The sequence below is a fragment of the Microtus pennsylvanicus genome, chromosome 13 (genome assembly GCF_037038515.1).
Source record: "Microtus pennsylvanicus isolate mMicPen1 chromosome 13, mMicPen1.hap1, whole genome shotgun sequence".
Taxonomy (NCBI): Eukaryota; Metazoa; Chordata; class Mammalia; order Rodentia; family Cricetidae; genus Microtus; species Microtus pennsylvanicus.
Window position 1 is genome coordinate 62,287,967 of NC_134591.1, and position 13,981 is coordinate 62,301,947.

Genomic DNA, 13,981 nt, shown 5'->3' on the forward strand with positions numbered 1-13,981 from the left:
GAATGAATGCCTTTAGATTCTGGCTAGTTCTGCAACTGAAACCACATGCTGTATTCTGCAATGTCAAACTTAAAAAGCAAACAAAACCAAACTGCTTTTGAGGGTTTTCTAATAAAATCAAACATCATTTTTTGCCTGAAAGTTTTTTTTTCCCCTCTTGGATATCATAGGAGATGCCTATTCGTCTTAACTTTCTGCACACCAGGAATTGGGTCATCAGGACCATGGTGCCTGTGTAGGCCATGCACTTTTTTCAGCTTTTGTTCCTTCTGAAATCAGTGCATATTTCAAATGGGTCCATGTCAAACTTGAACCAATGTTGTGTCCTTTTTTTTTGTGGTATCTAGCACAGTAGTATCTCAGAGTCCATGAAATATAGTGGCTACATTTTTTCATACTAATTTTTTAGAAAAACAAATTGATTTGTTTTTATTTTTTGAAGAACTTTAATTGTAAGAATTGCCTTATTTAATACTTGGAACAACCCTTATGGTAGATTAATTTATAGATGAGGAAAATAAGACTCAGAAGCAAAGTTCTGGATTCAAGCTTTCTTTTCATTTCTGTTTTGTCTGGCATGGCATTTGTTCTATGGTGACTTTTGAGCTAGGTTCTCATTAAGTTGTTACAGAAAGGCTAGCAACTGCAAACTTTTACTTATTTTCTTGATACTGAAAGTCTATACCTATTAGAGAAATTAACTATTGTACTCTGGAAAAATTTGGGTTGGGGGCTAGATAGATGGCTCAGCAGTTGAGAGCAGTAGCTGCTCTTCAAGCTAGAGGACCCGGGTTCAATTCCCAGTACCTTCACGGCAGCTCACGGCTGTCTGTAACTCCAGTTCCAGGGGATCTGACACCCTCACACAGATATACGTACAGGCAAAACCCAAACACTAGTGCATACTAAATAAACAAATAATCAAAAAATGGGGGGCTGCATGCATTTAGTTAACATCATCTTGTTTTGTAGGCACAAAATACTGCTTCTTTGGTACCTATGGAGGAGAGCCTCTGATCTCACTAAATGGCCCTACCACTATGTGAAGTGTTGTTAAAAGAACCTGGCCGTCAGAAGATTTCTGGCTTTAAGTTCCTTGGGAATAAGAGAGATGTTTAGAAGTATCTTCCTTTATCATTGCCCGGAAAAGGCTAAGCTGGAGTGTGCAGGCCATCCATGTGCTTCATGGTTTTTTTTTTTTTTTTAAACCAATATCTGCTTGACTCCTGGTTCTTTGGTAGCTAGCAGTGGGTAATTTTCTTCCATTACTGTGTTGCTCGGCTATCTCTCAGCACCCTTTTCTTCCCACTGTAGAGAATGTGATAGGGCCTCAATGCTTGTGCAGTCTACACCACTGGTGGTGGTTTTGAACATTACTGTTTAGGGTTTTCATCACATTAAAGAAAGATCCCGTGACCCTTGCTTGTTTTGTCATTTATTTATGTGTTCTTTCAGGTCATAGGGTTTTTCTTTTTAGTATTGTTGTGTACTAAACAACAGGACAACAAATTGAGGACACAAACCTTCCTTGCCTTTTTAATTTTTCTGTTTGATCTTAATTATGTTGTTTCTGAAGTGTTGGTACTTAAGAGAGCTTTTAGGGAAAAGTTTTCTTAAAAGTGCTATATGTGGAAGCATTTTTAGGTGAAATAAATCGGAATGTGTGTGGGTGGACCCCAGGCACCTATAAATTTTGAGATTATGATCATCAACCAGGACTAAAGAGCCACTTTCAAATGGCTGCTCTGGGAGGACCATATCAGTTATGTGCTTGTGTTTGGTAGTATTATGTGCATCTATTCTGCTGTATTTTTGCATGTGTATAAAATAACATTCTCAAACTTCACACATGCAATACTTTTTTGCTGTTCATAACTACTTATTAAACAAGATTATCTCTGTTTTAAAGATAAGAAAACTAAGACTCAGATTAAATAACCAAAGTCCTATGTCCAGTAAATGTTGCAGATAGAACACAGAATAGTGCACCTGTGCCAGTATTATCTGAAAGACCACATAACTGCAAACACCCCACCTTACGTATTATTAAGAACTACAAAGATGCCCAAAATGGATACTTTATACTCTATTTTAATTTTCCCCCTAAATTTATTTTATGCATATGGGTTACCTGCCTGCATGTTTATCTGTACAACATGTGCATGCAAATATCCCTGGAGGCCAGAAGAGGGTGTCGATCTCTAGGAACTGTTTTGACCTGCCATACAGCTGCTAGGATTGAACCCTAGCCATCTTTCTAGCTCTACTTTTCTTTTAGGCTTTCCCTCCCTCCCTCCCTCCCTCCCTCCCTCCCTCCCTCCCTCCCTCCCTCTTCCCCTCCCCTCCCTCCCTCTATTTCTTTTTACACACACACATCATATATATATATATATATATATGAATGATAGTGTCCAATAATGAACAGGCTAGCCTATAACCTGTTTACGTTCATGGTAATCCTCCTGTTTTGTCACCTGAGTCCTGGGATTACAAGTTTGACCTTCCTGCCCTGCTGGCCCCTCACTAAGAGACCTTTTTGTAATTATTTGAGACAGGGTCTTTTACTGTGGCCCTAGATAGCTGGTAACTTAATGCTTCTGCCTCTTAAGTGCTAGGACTACAGAAAAAAACATTTTTATGATCTGGAACCTAGTACTGTCTTTAGGTAGCAGCTTGTTTCTCACTATGATCTTGACATAAGGCAGATTTGATTGCCAGCTATTTTTGTTGTGTGTCATTGTTTATTCAGTGAACTTTTTAAGTAAAGTGGATTTGCGTATATATATATTGGTTTATACACACACAAGTGCTGAAGTTTTAAACGTTCTCCACAATTTCTACAAGTGGAGATTCACCATGAAAAATCAACAGGTCGGAACATCTCTCAGAAAGATGTTGTCCGGTAGAAAGAGTTGCCAATGCTTTGCCAAAGATTTGATGTTTTAATAGGAGAAGAAAGCCAGACAGCAAATTGTAGGAATGGATTTTTCAGGATTGGTGAAAACTAGCCCTCCTCGGGGAATATTTTAACTATGAAATTAATAATGAAATTTTGTTATTGACTGTGTTTTCAGTATAGACCAGTGAGCAAATAGATTGAGCAGGTTTGCAGGAAGCCCTTGTGAAGGTCGCCAAAGAGTGAGAATGCTGAAAAGTGAGCTGCCCACTGAAAGTGCCTCTGCCCGTATCATGCTTGCTGTGTAGGACCTCCTACTGCTCCCTTCTTCTAGTTCCTGTGCAGTTTTATGGACTTTTGAACTCCTTGGGAGATACTAGAACTAAACAATTTTTATTGAGCCATAGATTTGATTTATAGGCTTCTTCATGTGATACTTACTGTCCATTGACAGTAATAGTTTCTTTTTGCCATTGCAACAATATTCTCACCAACTAGACTGATTTAATGATATTAAAGAGAAGATCAACTTTCTTATTTTTGTCATTTTGGTTTCACAGTAGATTTTCATCCTCACCATTAGAACACTTCTGGGTCATTTATTGAGCTTCTGCTAGATAGTGTATTCATCTTTATAGCTGTAGCTACAAAAAATGAAAACTTTACTTCCTTACTTTTCTTTGCATTGTGTAGGTTGGTGCTGATTCTGGTTATCATGCAAGCTCTGTTGGCCTTTAGAGCCTAGCCTTCCCGTATCTGTGTTTGAAGTTTCAGGGTACTCCTTCAATTCTGTGTGTTGTAGAGGTGCAGTCTTCAAGGCACATGCCACTGTGGCTCTTGTTGTGCTTCAGTGTCTGGATGCCACTAGAGGCTATGCTGTGTATACTGATCCTATGTACTCCTATCCTCATATTATCCACAAAGGCTTTCATTTTGTGCGTGTATTTGAACTGAGAATGACTTTAAAAGGAAAATGAGATCTGAAATAGTATCCTACAGGTCTGAGACTGTCAGGCTCTTGCGTTGTAGTTCTGGCCAGGTGATTTCTAAACTCTTCAGAGAACTTCTGTAGTTTTCTCTGTGCAACTTGTCACTCTTTTCAGTCAGGTTGCTCACAGCTGTCTGCTGCTCTGTGCTCTGCTGAGTTCCACTGAAGATAACCTGGTGATTGGATGCTTGCTGTACAAGTGTTTGCTTTTTGTCCACTGGGCTTGCTTTGTGCCAGGAACTTTAATTTGAGCCATGTGCACTTGTTTCCTCCATAAAGCAGGAGTCAGTGATGGGAATAGCAAGATTGCTTCTCTCATTTTATAAAAGCAATTTAATTAGTGCACTGCAATGCCAGGGTCTGCAAAACTCTGTACTATGTCAAGTCCCGAGATAGTTGCTTTCCTTTTGGAAATCAAAACTTTTTTTTCTTCTCCTATATCTAAGACTTATGCTGGATTCTATTAAGAAGACAAACATTTGCATTTCTTTAAAAGGAAGGACTTGAATGTATCTGGTTTCCAATCCATTGCAGTAGGTCCAGTGTTTGAAAGTGTGAAACATTTCAGAAGTAAATTCTATTGTATAAAATTCCTCAGTTATATCATTAAAACTAATTTGCACTTAAATATGTAGACAATGGAAGATGAGTTTTAAGAGTATGCTTCCAAAAAGAAAAATTTAATTTATTTTGAAGCATCTTAAAAAAAAAAGTCAAAGTTGACTGGCCTGGTACACACTTGTAATCTAAGCATTTTAGAAGGCTGAGGCAAGAGGGTTGCCAAAAATGCAGGCCAACCTGAGCTTTGTATGTAGTCTGTTCCAAGCTAGCAAGGGACAGCAAGAACCTGACTCAGAAATCAAACAGACAGATACATAAACAAAACAAACAGGCAAATCAAACAAATACAATAATTTTAAGGATTTGGTACAACAGGTGGAACTGGGGTGGTAGTGCAAGAGGCAAGGTATATATATATCAAGTAGAGACAAGTTGAGTTAGAATAATTTTGGCTCACGTTTCATGTTTATAAATGAAGGAGGGGCTTATAGGATAGTGAGAAATCATGTTTTTATTTTTTTTGTTTTTTTAAATAGGCATAATACTTTTCCTGTTGGAGTCATGCTAGACAGATTTGAGAGTAGAGAAGTTGAGAGTTCCACAGTTTTAACTGGGCTTTGACTAGAAGAGGGGATTGGGCAGAAGGGAAAGTATATGGTATGATAAGATGTCCTCAGTTCTGTAACATACTTGTCTGTGTGTCTTCCCCCATTTGGCAAAACATTCTACAGTGTTCTTGCCTCTGTGTTGTTTGTAAACTAGACTGTAATATTGGAAGTGGGTGCAGTCTTGTTTCAGTTAGCATTTAGTGTAGTCTGTGTGCACAGTGGGTGTCCACAATTAGCTGATGATGATTAGTGAAGCTGAAGCTATTTTTTAAACAGGGCCCAAGAGATGCAGACAGTGATGAAAACGACAAAGGTGAAAAGAAGAACAAGGGTACGTTTGATGGAGATAAGCTAGGAGATTTGAAGGAGGAGGGTGATGTGATGGACAAGACCAATGGTTTACCAGTGCAGAATGGGATTGATGCAGACGTCAAAGATTTTAGGTTTGTATATTTTACACTTCTGATTTTGAATTGTGGGCTGTGGGTTCTTTGCTTTTATTTTAGTCTCTTCCTTCCTGTTTCTTTAAAAAAAAATGGATCTAGTATAGATGATGCCATAGAGCTGTAAACTAACTGGTAAGGTGGAATTTTCTAAGAGCTGACCATGTTTGATGCTTTGCCCAAATGATAGAATTTGTATTTGTATGGAGCTGGGTTCTCAGAGTTATTTCACAGAGGAGATTTTAGTAAAATACTTTTGGTGTAGGTAGGTGTTTTGGGACTCCCCCCCCTCCACCACCCAGTTTCTCCCGTATCACTATACACTAGCGCCCCCTCTCACAATGGAAGGAGAAATAACTGAGAACTTTTGCTCCTTCTCCCATTTCATTTGCGTTCAGCAGCTCCATTCCTCGTAGGTAGGCCAGGCATCAGTTAATTCAGACTGAAGAAGTAGAAGTTGAGATGCAAAGGGTCTCACTATGTAACCCAGGCTGGCTTTGAACTTGCAATCCTCCTGCCTTGGCCTCTGCTGGGATTTCAAATGTATACTGCCACACCCAGAAATGGTTTGTTGCTAGTCATACTTTCCATGGAAAACTCGTGTGCCATCTCTGGTTATGCCTGAGTTGCAGATTTTACCCCTGTAGCAGAACATACATAGTATTATACATTTGTCTTCCCCATTTGGCAGCCATTCTTGTTTATATAGACAAGCTATTCGTTATGGTGTGTAATTTTAAAAAATAATTTTTTGGTTCAGTGATACATGTATAAATAATGCCAGTCTACAGGTAATGAGTGTTTATTTGAATACACATACAAACATGCATTTCACATCCTCCAATTACCCATTAGTATAAAAAATGTATTTGCATCTTTTGCAGCAAAAGTATCAGTTGCTTAATAAGCCTAATTTTGTATATATTGAGCATACATAGAAATTGAGTCTTTGAAATTTGAGGCAAATGGCAGTAAATGCTTGTCTGTGTTCTTGGGATGTGTTCAGATAGCCCCACCTCCTTGTAGCACAAGCACCCTGGAGCAATGCTTTGTGATTTCTGGATGGGGCAGGAGGTGGTTGAAGTGGTGGTGTATGTGAAGGATCATGACAATACTTTTAACTTGTACCAGCTGTGTTCTTTTTTAGAGATGAAGGATTGAATGTAGGCACAGGCTGCTCTCCTTTGCCTGCAATGGGTTTGAATGATACAGTCATTTAACATAGAGTTGTGGTATATCTCAAGTCCCAGTACAGTACTCACTTAAGCTTGTGGCCAAGTAATCACCACTGGTGCCTTCTTTGCTCTTTGCAGTGTCATGACATGGAGTATGCAACTAGCTTAAGTTTAGTATTGTCTTTGGAGTAGGAGCTTGTGGTCAGCAATGAAGCTTTATACATTTTTGAACTGATGCCTTTTCCATTTCTTTGGCAGATGGGTGTAGTGTTTAACACTCATACTAAATAGTACATGAAAACCTTTTTATTAAAATCATTTTAAGAATTGGAATTTCCTCTAGGAATCAGCATTGGGTGTTTTGCTTTATTTGGAAACAAATTCTTGTGCATACTCCAGCATAACTTTGAAACTTGCACTGAATGCTGGGTTCATAGGTGTGTGCCACTTTGCCTGGCCTGGGAACTAACCTTTCTGGTTTGCTCTGTGTTTAAAAGGAGTGACTACTGGTGGAATGTATTTATTTACCTCTGTGTTTGGGGGGGACATTTGTTTTCATGACTTACCATGGGAAGTATTGTTTTTAGCTTTCTCTGTTTCTTCAATTTAGATTCCATGGTAAAGGTATTGTCCATTAATAGCAGATGATACAGGTTCAAGAGGTGTCTAGGAGGGAAAGCAAACAATAGACTCATTCTAGAGGTGTCAACCCTGTAAGCCTTGTCAAATATTTTGTAGAACTAGCTTCGAAGACTAAACTGGGGGTTGCTGTAGTGTCCCTCCCCGATCAAAATAAGGTTTAATGCCCTTTACTTTCTCTGTTTAGCCGTACCCCTGGTAATTGCCAGAACTCAGCTAATGAAGTGGATCTTCTGGGTCCAAACCAGAATGGTTCTGAGGGCTTAGCCCAGCTGACCAGCACCAATGGTGCCAAGCCTGTGGAGGATTTCTCCAACATGGAGTCCCAGAGTGTCCCCTTGGACCCCATGGAACATGTGGGCATGGAGCCTCTGCAGTTTGATTATTCAGGCACGCAGGTACCTGTGGACTCAGCAGCAGCAACTGTGGGACTTTTTGACTACAATTCTCAACAACAGGTACAGTGTGTGTCTTTGTCACCCTTCTACTTTTCTCTCTAACCAGCACATTATGGGGGGTTGGATGGGCAAAGGTGTTATTTTAAAATGCCACCAGCCAGCTACTTTTTATCCCTCAAAGAAATAAGTTTACAAATTTACCTTTCTCCTCAGGAACCTGGGTCTTAGGCTAATATTGCTGGGATGAGAGCATCTTGCTCTCTATATATTGTGCCTGGCTTTTGTCTCCCCACCCCTGGGGAATGGAAGAGCATCCGTTCAGATGCTAAGTCATACTTGAAGGATTAATGTTGTTGTATGCTGTTGATGGGTTGTTTTGTGTTAAAAAAAAAAGAGAGAGAGGCTAAAGAGATGGCTCAATGGGCAGGAATGCTTGCTTTGAAAACAAGGTGACCCCCAAGTCCAAATCTCTAGCACTCCTGTAAAATGTGGACATAGCTGTGCATGCCTCTAACCTCTAGCATTAGAAGTCAGAGATTAACCTACCTTACAGTCTAGCAAAAACAGTAAGCTTCAGATTCAATGTGAGACCCTGTCTCAGAAAATAAGGTGGTTAAAAAAAAAAAAAAAAGGTGGATAACAATGAAGGAAGACCTTTAGTGTCCTTCTCTAGTATTATTCACATGTGCACAGAGGCACATGTTCCCATTTCTCAAGTGTGCATGCCCTCTTCCTCCCAGAAAAGGGAGATATATCTCTCTTGTCCATTACCTCAGTATAATCAACCCATTATAGATATAGTCTATAACACATATAATAGATACCTTTCAGAATATGATTAGTTGAGCATGTAAAATGCTCTGTAAGGACTATAATTATTATTTGGTGCTGGTGTGTGTGTGTGTCATGAGGGCCAGGAGCGTATGTCACCTGTGCACGCACCTGTAGAGGTCAGAGGATGATGCTGGATGCTTTTGATTATTGCTCTTTGCCTAATTCCCTGAGATAGGGTCTCTCATTGAGTCTGAAACTTAGCACTTTGCCTAGTAAAGCTCCAGTTATCTCATTCTACTCTCCACTCTTTAATGAGCCTCTACTCTCAGTGCCAGAGTTACTATGCTAGCCGTGCCCATTGTTTTCCGCACGTTCTTTGAATCCAAACTCACACTTGTATAGTAAGTGCTCTTACCCACTGAGCAATCTCCCTGACTTAACTCTCTTATGTTTGCAAATTTCTAGAAAATTTGTGAGTTTATAGTTTTTTTTTAATGGCCTTGACTTTATCTTCTGGTCTTAGCCTCTTTTTTTTTTTTTTTTTAAGTTTTTTTTGTCTTTTGTTTTGTGATCATGCATGCCCGTGTATTATGTGGTGCAGTGCCCAAAAGAGGAAAGAAGAAACTGGAGTTACACATACATGTTTGTGGGTGCTGAAATTGAACCTGGATGGAATTATTGCTCTATAACACTGATTCACCTCTTCAGTCCTTTGTCAGCCTCTTTGGTAGTACCGATCACAGGTGTGATGAGCCTTTATGTCCCCAAAACTATGCCAGCCATTTCTGAAAGCATAGTAGGTAGGGAATCAGCTCCCAGTGGGACCAGGCAGCCTCACAATCCACAAACAGTCTGTACCTTTTCTGTTATTTCTTAGTTTTGGACTGGGATGCGGATACATATTTTAAGTGGGAGAGACTGCAATCTTTTTGTCGTTTTCAAATTCTTTATTGTCTTTGGAGATGAGTTGTGCTGTGCTGTGCCTGTACTTGCCGTCATTTAACTTATACCAGATGAATTTTGGTTGGTAGATATGAAGGAGTTTACCAAAAGAAATTCCTTTGATGTATGCTGTGAGTATAAATGGTTGTTACGTGTTTGTTGCTTTTTCTGGTATTGGGAGTAGAGCCTGTGCTATACAGGTGAATAGGGCTGAGCTATATCCCAGTCCACATGAAATTTGTGAAATTTGAAAAAAAAAGATGTTTTTCATAAAAGGAAAAATATAATTGGACATTGTTCTCTGTAGCTCCCAGTAACTATGTCCAGCTCCATAAAAAATTGTTTTTTCCTCTCTCTCTTTTGGCCTTTATTGATTGGCTCAATGCTTTCATTTTCTGTTTTAATTGAACCCCGTGTTTATGTAAGAAGAGTTTGTCTCAAGTGTTTTGCTGACATAAAATTGTTTCTTTCACTTAACTGTTCTTTATTTCATACATAGTCAAGGAGTTATTGTCTTTTGGTTTAATAGTCTATCGTTTCATTTTATCAGGATTTTGGGAACTAAGTATAAGGATTTAAACACAAATACATACTTTTATATGATTCAGAGATAACAGTCGTGTAGATGTAATGGCTTTTCCACTGACTAATTTAAACAGATTTGCACTTTGGAACCTGTTGAGTTAAGGCTATTCATGAATATCTTAGTTTTTGCAGTGAAAGGGTATTGCTATGTGCACAGAAGTGATGTGGACCTTATTGTTTTATTCCTTGTCTTAGTGTTATTATTGCTATGATCAAACACTGTGATCAAAAGCAAGTGGGGTAGGAAAATGCAGTCTGTCATTGAAGAAAGCCAGGGTAGGAATTTGAAGTCAGGAGCTGATGCAAAGACTATAGAGGAGTGTTGCTTGCTGGCTTGCTCCTTATAGAGCTTTTCTATAGAACCCAGAACCACCAGGCCAGGGATGGCCCTACCCACAAATGGACTCTACCACGTCAATCACTAATAAAGAAAATGCTTTATTGCCCGATCTCATGGGAACATCTTCTCAATTGAGGTTTTCTGCTCTCAGATGACCATAGCTTGTTTCAAAGTTGACTAAAACGAGCCTGCTCATACCATTTACCCAATTACTCCTTCTTCCCCATTCATGCCTATGAGACGCTCAACTCCTGAGCTGTATTGCCAAACTCAAATTAACTGTTTTTGTTTTGGTTTGTTTGTTTTTTAAAGTAGATTGTTTTTAAGAAATTTTGCCCTGGATACCCACATAACATCTGGTAGTCATTATTCTAAGATTTCCTAGCTCTTTCCAACCTCAGAGAAGCCAGAATTTTTAAGGCATTTGGTAGGTGTTACCTTCCTCATCACTCTAACCTTATATATTTTTGCATTTTATACTTTTCTGCTACTGTGGTAAAACACCATGACAAAGACAGTTGAGAAGAATGGGGGTATCTGAGCTCCAGGTTTTAGAGGGATGAGAGTTTGTCATTGCAAAGAGACGTGACAGCAAGTAGCAGGCATGCTGCAGGAAGCTGAGGGCTCACATCTTTTACTGTAAACGCAAAAGAGAATGAACCAGAAGTGGCCTGGGTTTCTAAACTTTAAAAACTCACCCCTTAGTGATACATTTCCTCCAGCAAATTTGAGTTCCCAAACTGCATCATCAACTAGGTTTCAGGTGTTCAAATGTCTGAGACTGTGGGGGACATTTTATTGTTCATCACATTTTTATTCTCTTTCTCCAAGGGTCAGCTGGGTCACTCATTTGTTTCTATGTAATCTTCATCTCCTGTGAACTCCATTGTATAAGGTGGCTCATTTAGAGCTAAGAGCACAAGTGTGATATATTTTGCCTGTGTTGTGATAGTGTTATTGTCTTTGCCAGTTTGAAGGCCTCTGCTTTCCTTCAGCCAAATGAATCTTTAGGGAGCCATTCCCTCTCACTACTTCTCTATTTATTTAATGCACTTTCCCAAATTAAAATTTGAAATTGTATAATACATGGGAAAGCTTTTGGATATTGTTGGAAGGTTTGTTATATAAGATCTAGTAATATAATATTATTGTATAATGGATAGGAAAGTTATTTCTTGGATCAGATGAACCATTTAGGATCACTGTGTTGCTATCTGATCAAAAACCATGGCCCTTTGCATCTGGAAAACATTCTTTTGGCACCCAATTTTGCAAACTGATTCTGGGAGATTGAGGATTTTTGGGCTACATACAATAACATTTTGTTGTGTCTTTTTCATCTATATCCAAATACAACTTTTAATGATAGAGCAAGATTTTCTATTTGGCTTTTTTCTACCCAGTTCTCTATTTAGTCATTAGGATGAATTTCATCATTTAAATTTTACAACTTAGCACTCCATGATAAGAGATGGTTCAGTGTTGTTAAAAGACACTTGCTGCTCTTCAGAGGTGCTAGGTTGGGTTTCTAGTATCCATGTTGGGTATTGTCTTAGGATTTTTATTGATGTGAAGAGATACCATGACCATGGAAATTCTTATAAAGGAAACATTTAATTGGGGATGGCTTAGAGTTTCAGTGGTTCAGTCCGTTATCCTCTTGGCAGGAAGACATGGTGCTAGAGAAGGAGATGAGAGTTCTATATCTTGATCCACAGGGAGCAGGAAGTGAATGAACTGGATGTCACTCTGGGCATTACTTCAGCATATAAGACTTCAAAGTCCACCCCCTTGGTGACACACTTCCTCTAACAAGACCACACCTCCTCCAACAAAATCACGCCACCCCCTTTGGGCCAAGCATTCAAACATGAGTCTTTGGGGGCTATATTTATTCAAACCACCACAGAGTGACTTAAAACTGTGTACTGGCACCCCCCTCCCCCCAATTACCACCGAGTTTTAGACCAGGCAGGCCTCATTCTGTCTGTCTGAGATTGTTGGGATTAAAAAATGTGTATTGTTTATTGCCCTTCTGACCTCGATAATAGGTGTGCTTATATACACGTGTGTGTGTCTTTAAAATAACAAAAAGAGATGAGACCTTTGAGGTCTACACCATAGAACCTTTCCTTGCTGGGAGGAAGAGTTCTCTTGTCTCCAGCGGAAATAAAAACTTCTGGAAGAACTGCTGGTGAGTTGTTCCTTATTTTTGCAGAAGATGAGAATTGAAAATACTCATGGAGTAAATAGTATAACCAAAGTCTAAAATGCAGATGATCAGAGGTGTCTTCAGCCTACATGGTTATTTGGATAGACTGTGAAATAGAGACTGCGCTTTTTACTAACAATGACACGACATTTCTTAGGAGCATTTTTCTTTTTTTTTTTTTAAGTCAGCGTCTTTCTATGTTACCTTAACTCTCCTGTAACTCATGAACTCTCTGCTTCTATCTTTCAAGCACCGAGAGTGCAGTTGGAATGTCTTAATTTTGTAGATGTAGAAGCAGGTTTAGGCACTCGTGTGTTAATCAGTCTGTTAGTTAATTGTTGACTCATGAGTCCTTCAGAAACCTTGGGTTCTGCTTGAAATGGAATTGTTTTCAGCTGGTATAAGTGCTGTCAGTCAGGGATGGGAGAGATCAGTGATGACCATGGCACTCTTAAGGGGGTTGTTGAGTGTGTATTGTACTGGTGACAGAACAGATATGGGAATGATGGATACACAATCAGAGGATACCTGGAGTACTAGCCTAGTGTCGAGTCCAAGATTGCATTGAGAATGAGTCCAGGTCATGGAGGTCTTGCTTGAGCCAGGTGTCTCAGAAGATATCCCAAACAACCGAGGGTTTAGCTGGTGATATGTGTGTTTTTGTGTTATCATTGTATTTTTTTGCACGTTTTGCTCTTTGATTTTGGGTTCTATAAATGAGGAACAAAGGATAATCATTTTCCTTTATTTTGATTGATTTTGTTTCGACTAGTAGGGCAGTTTAATTTTTTTTAAAGGGGAACTGGCACTAACAATGAAAGAATAAATAATCTATTTCTTTCCATTGTGACATTGATGATTATGGAGGTTTTAGTGAGATACATGATGTAAAGTACCTAGTGAATAGGGGAAAGGTGAGTTTTTTTGACTCAGTCCATTTCATTCTTGGGGCCTTGGATGGTTCAATTCCTTCTCTGGTCACTGATGCTCATTGTGAATGTGACCTTTCAGTATTATTTACAGGAGCAAGAGTTCCAGAAATCGTCTGAGCAGTTAGGTGATCCCTGTAGCTTGCTACCTTGGATGTTTTATTTTATGATCTGAGGGACTAAACCAGGCTTTTGTGCAGACCCAGCAAGTGCTCTGCCTCTGAGCTGCCTTTTCAATTTATAGTGTTTGAAATATGTGTTTTTTAAATATATAGTATACTGAAAGTATGGAGGAAGTATTACATAAAAATGTCAAGATACTTAAGCAAAATTTATATTTGCTTTTTTTCTACATATGAAGTATTAGCTCATAGTGAACATGAGAAGGATTTTGGGATGCTTGTCATGACTACAACATAAGTGGGAAATGTACATTGTTTCTGTCTGCTTGTAATGATTTTTAGGTTTTCTTCCCACAGTCCCGTTGAACA

General features: G+C 39.1%; 1 protein-coding gene across 37 annotated transcripts in view; it reads left to right on the plus strand.

Annotated features, from left to right (window-relative positions):
- Positions 1 to 13,981, plus strand: part of Pum1 (pumilio RNA binding family member 1) — a 115,573-nt gene that overhangs the window by 57,499 nt on the left and 44,093 nt on the right. For 32 of the 37 annotated variants that reach the window (XM_075945233.1, XM_075945243.1, XM_075945258.1 and 29 more), the window contains 2 exons: positions 5,330 to 5,496; positions 7,498 to 7,768. The exons of the other annotated variants lie outside the window; for them this stretch is intronic. In XM_075945233.1, the coding sequence (XP_075801348.1) occupies positions 5,330 to 5,496; positions 7,498 to 7,768 (438 nt within the window). The remainder of the gene's footprint in view (positions 1 to 5,329; positions 5,497 to 7,497; positions 7,769 to 13,981) is intronic. 37 annotated transcript variants of the gene reach the window in all.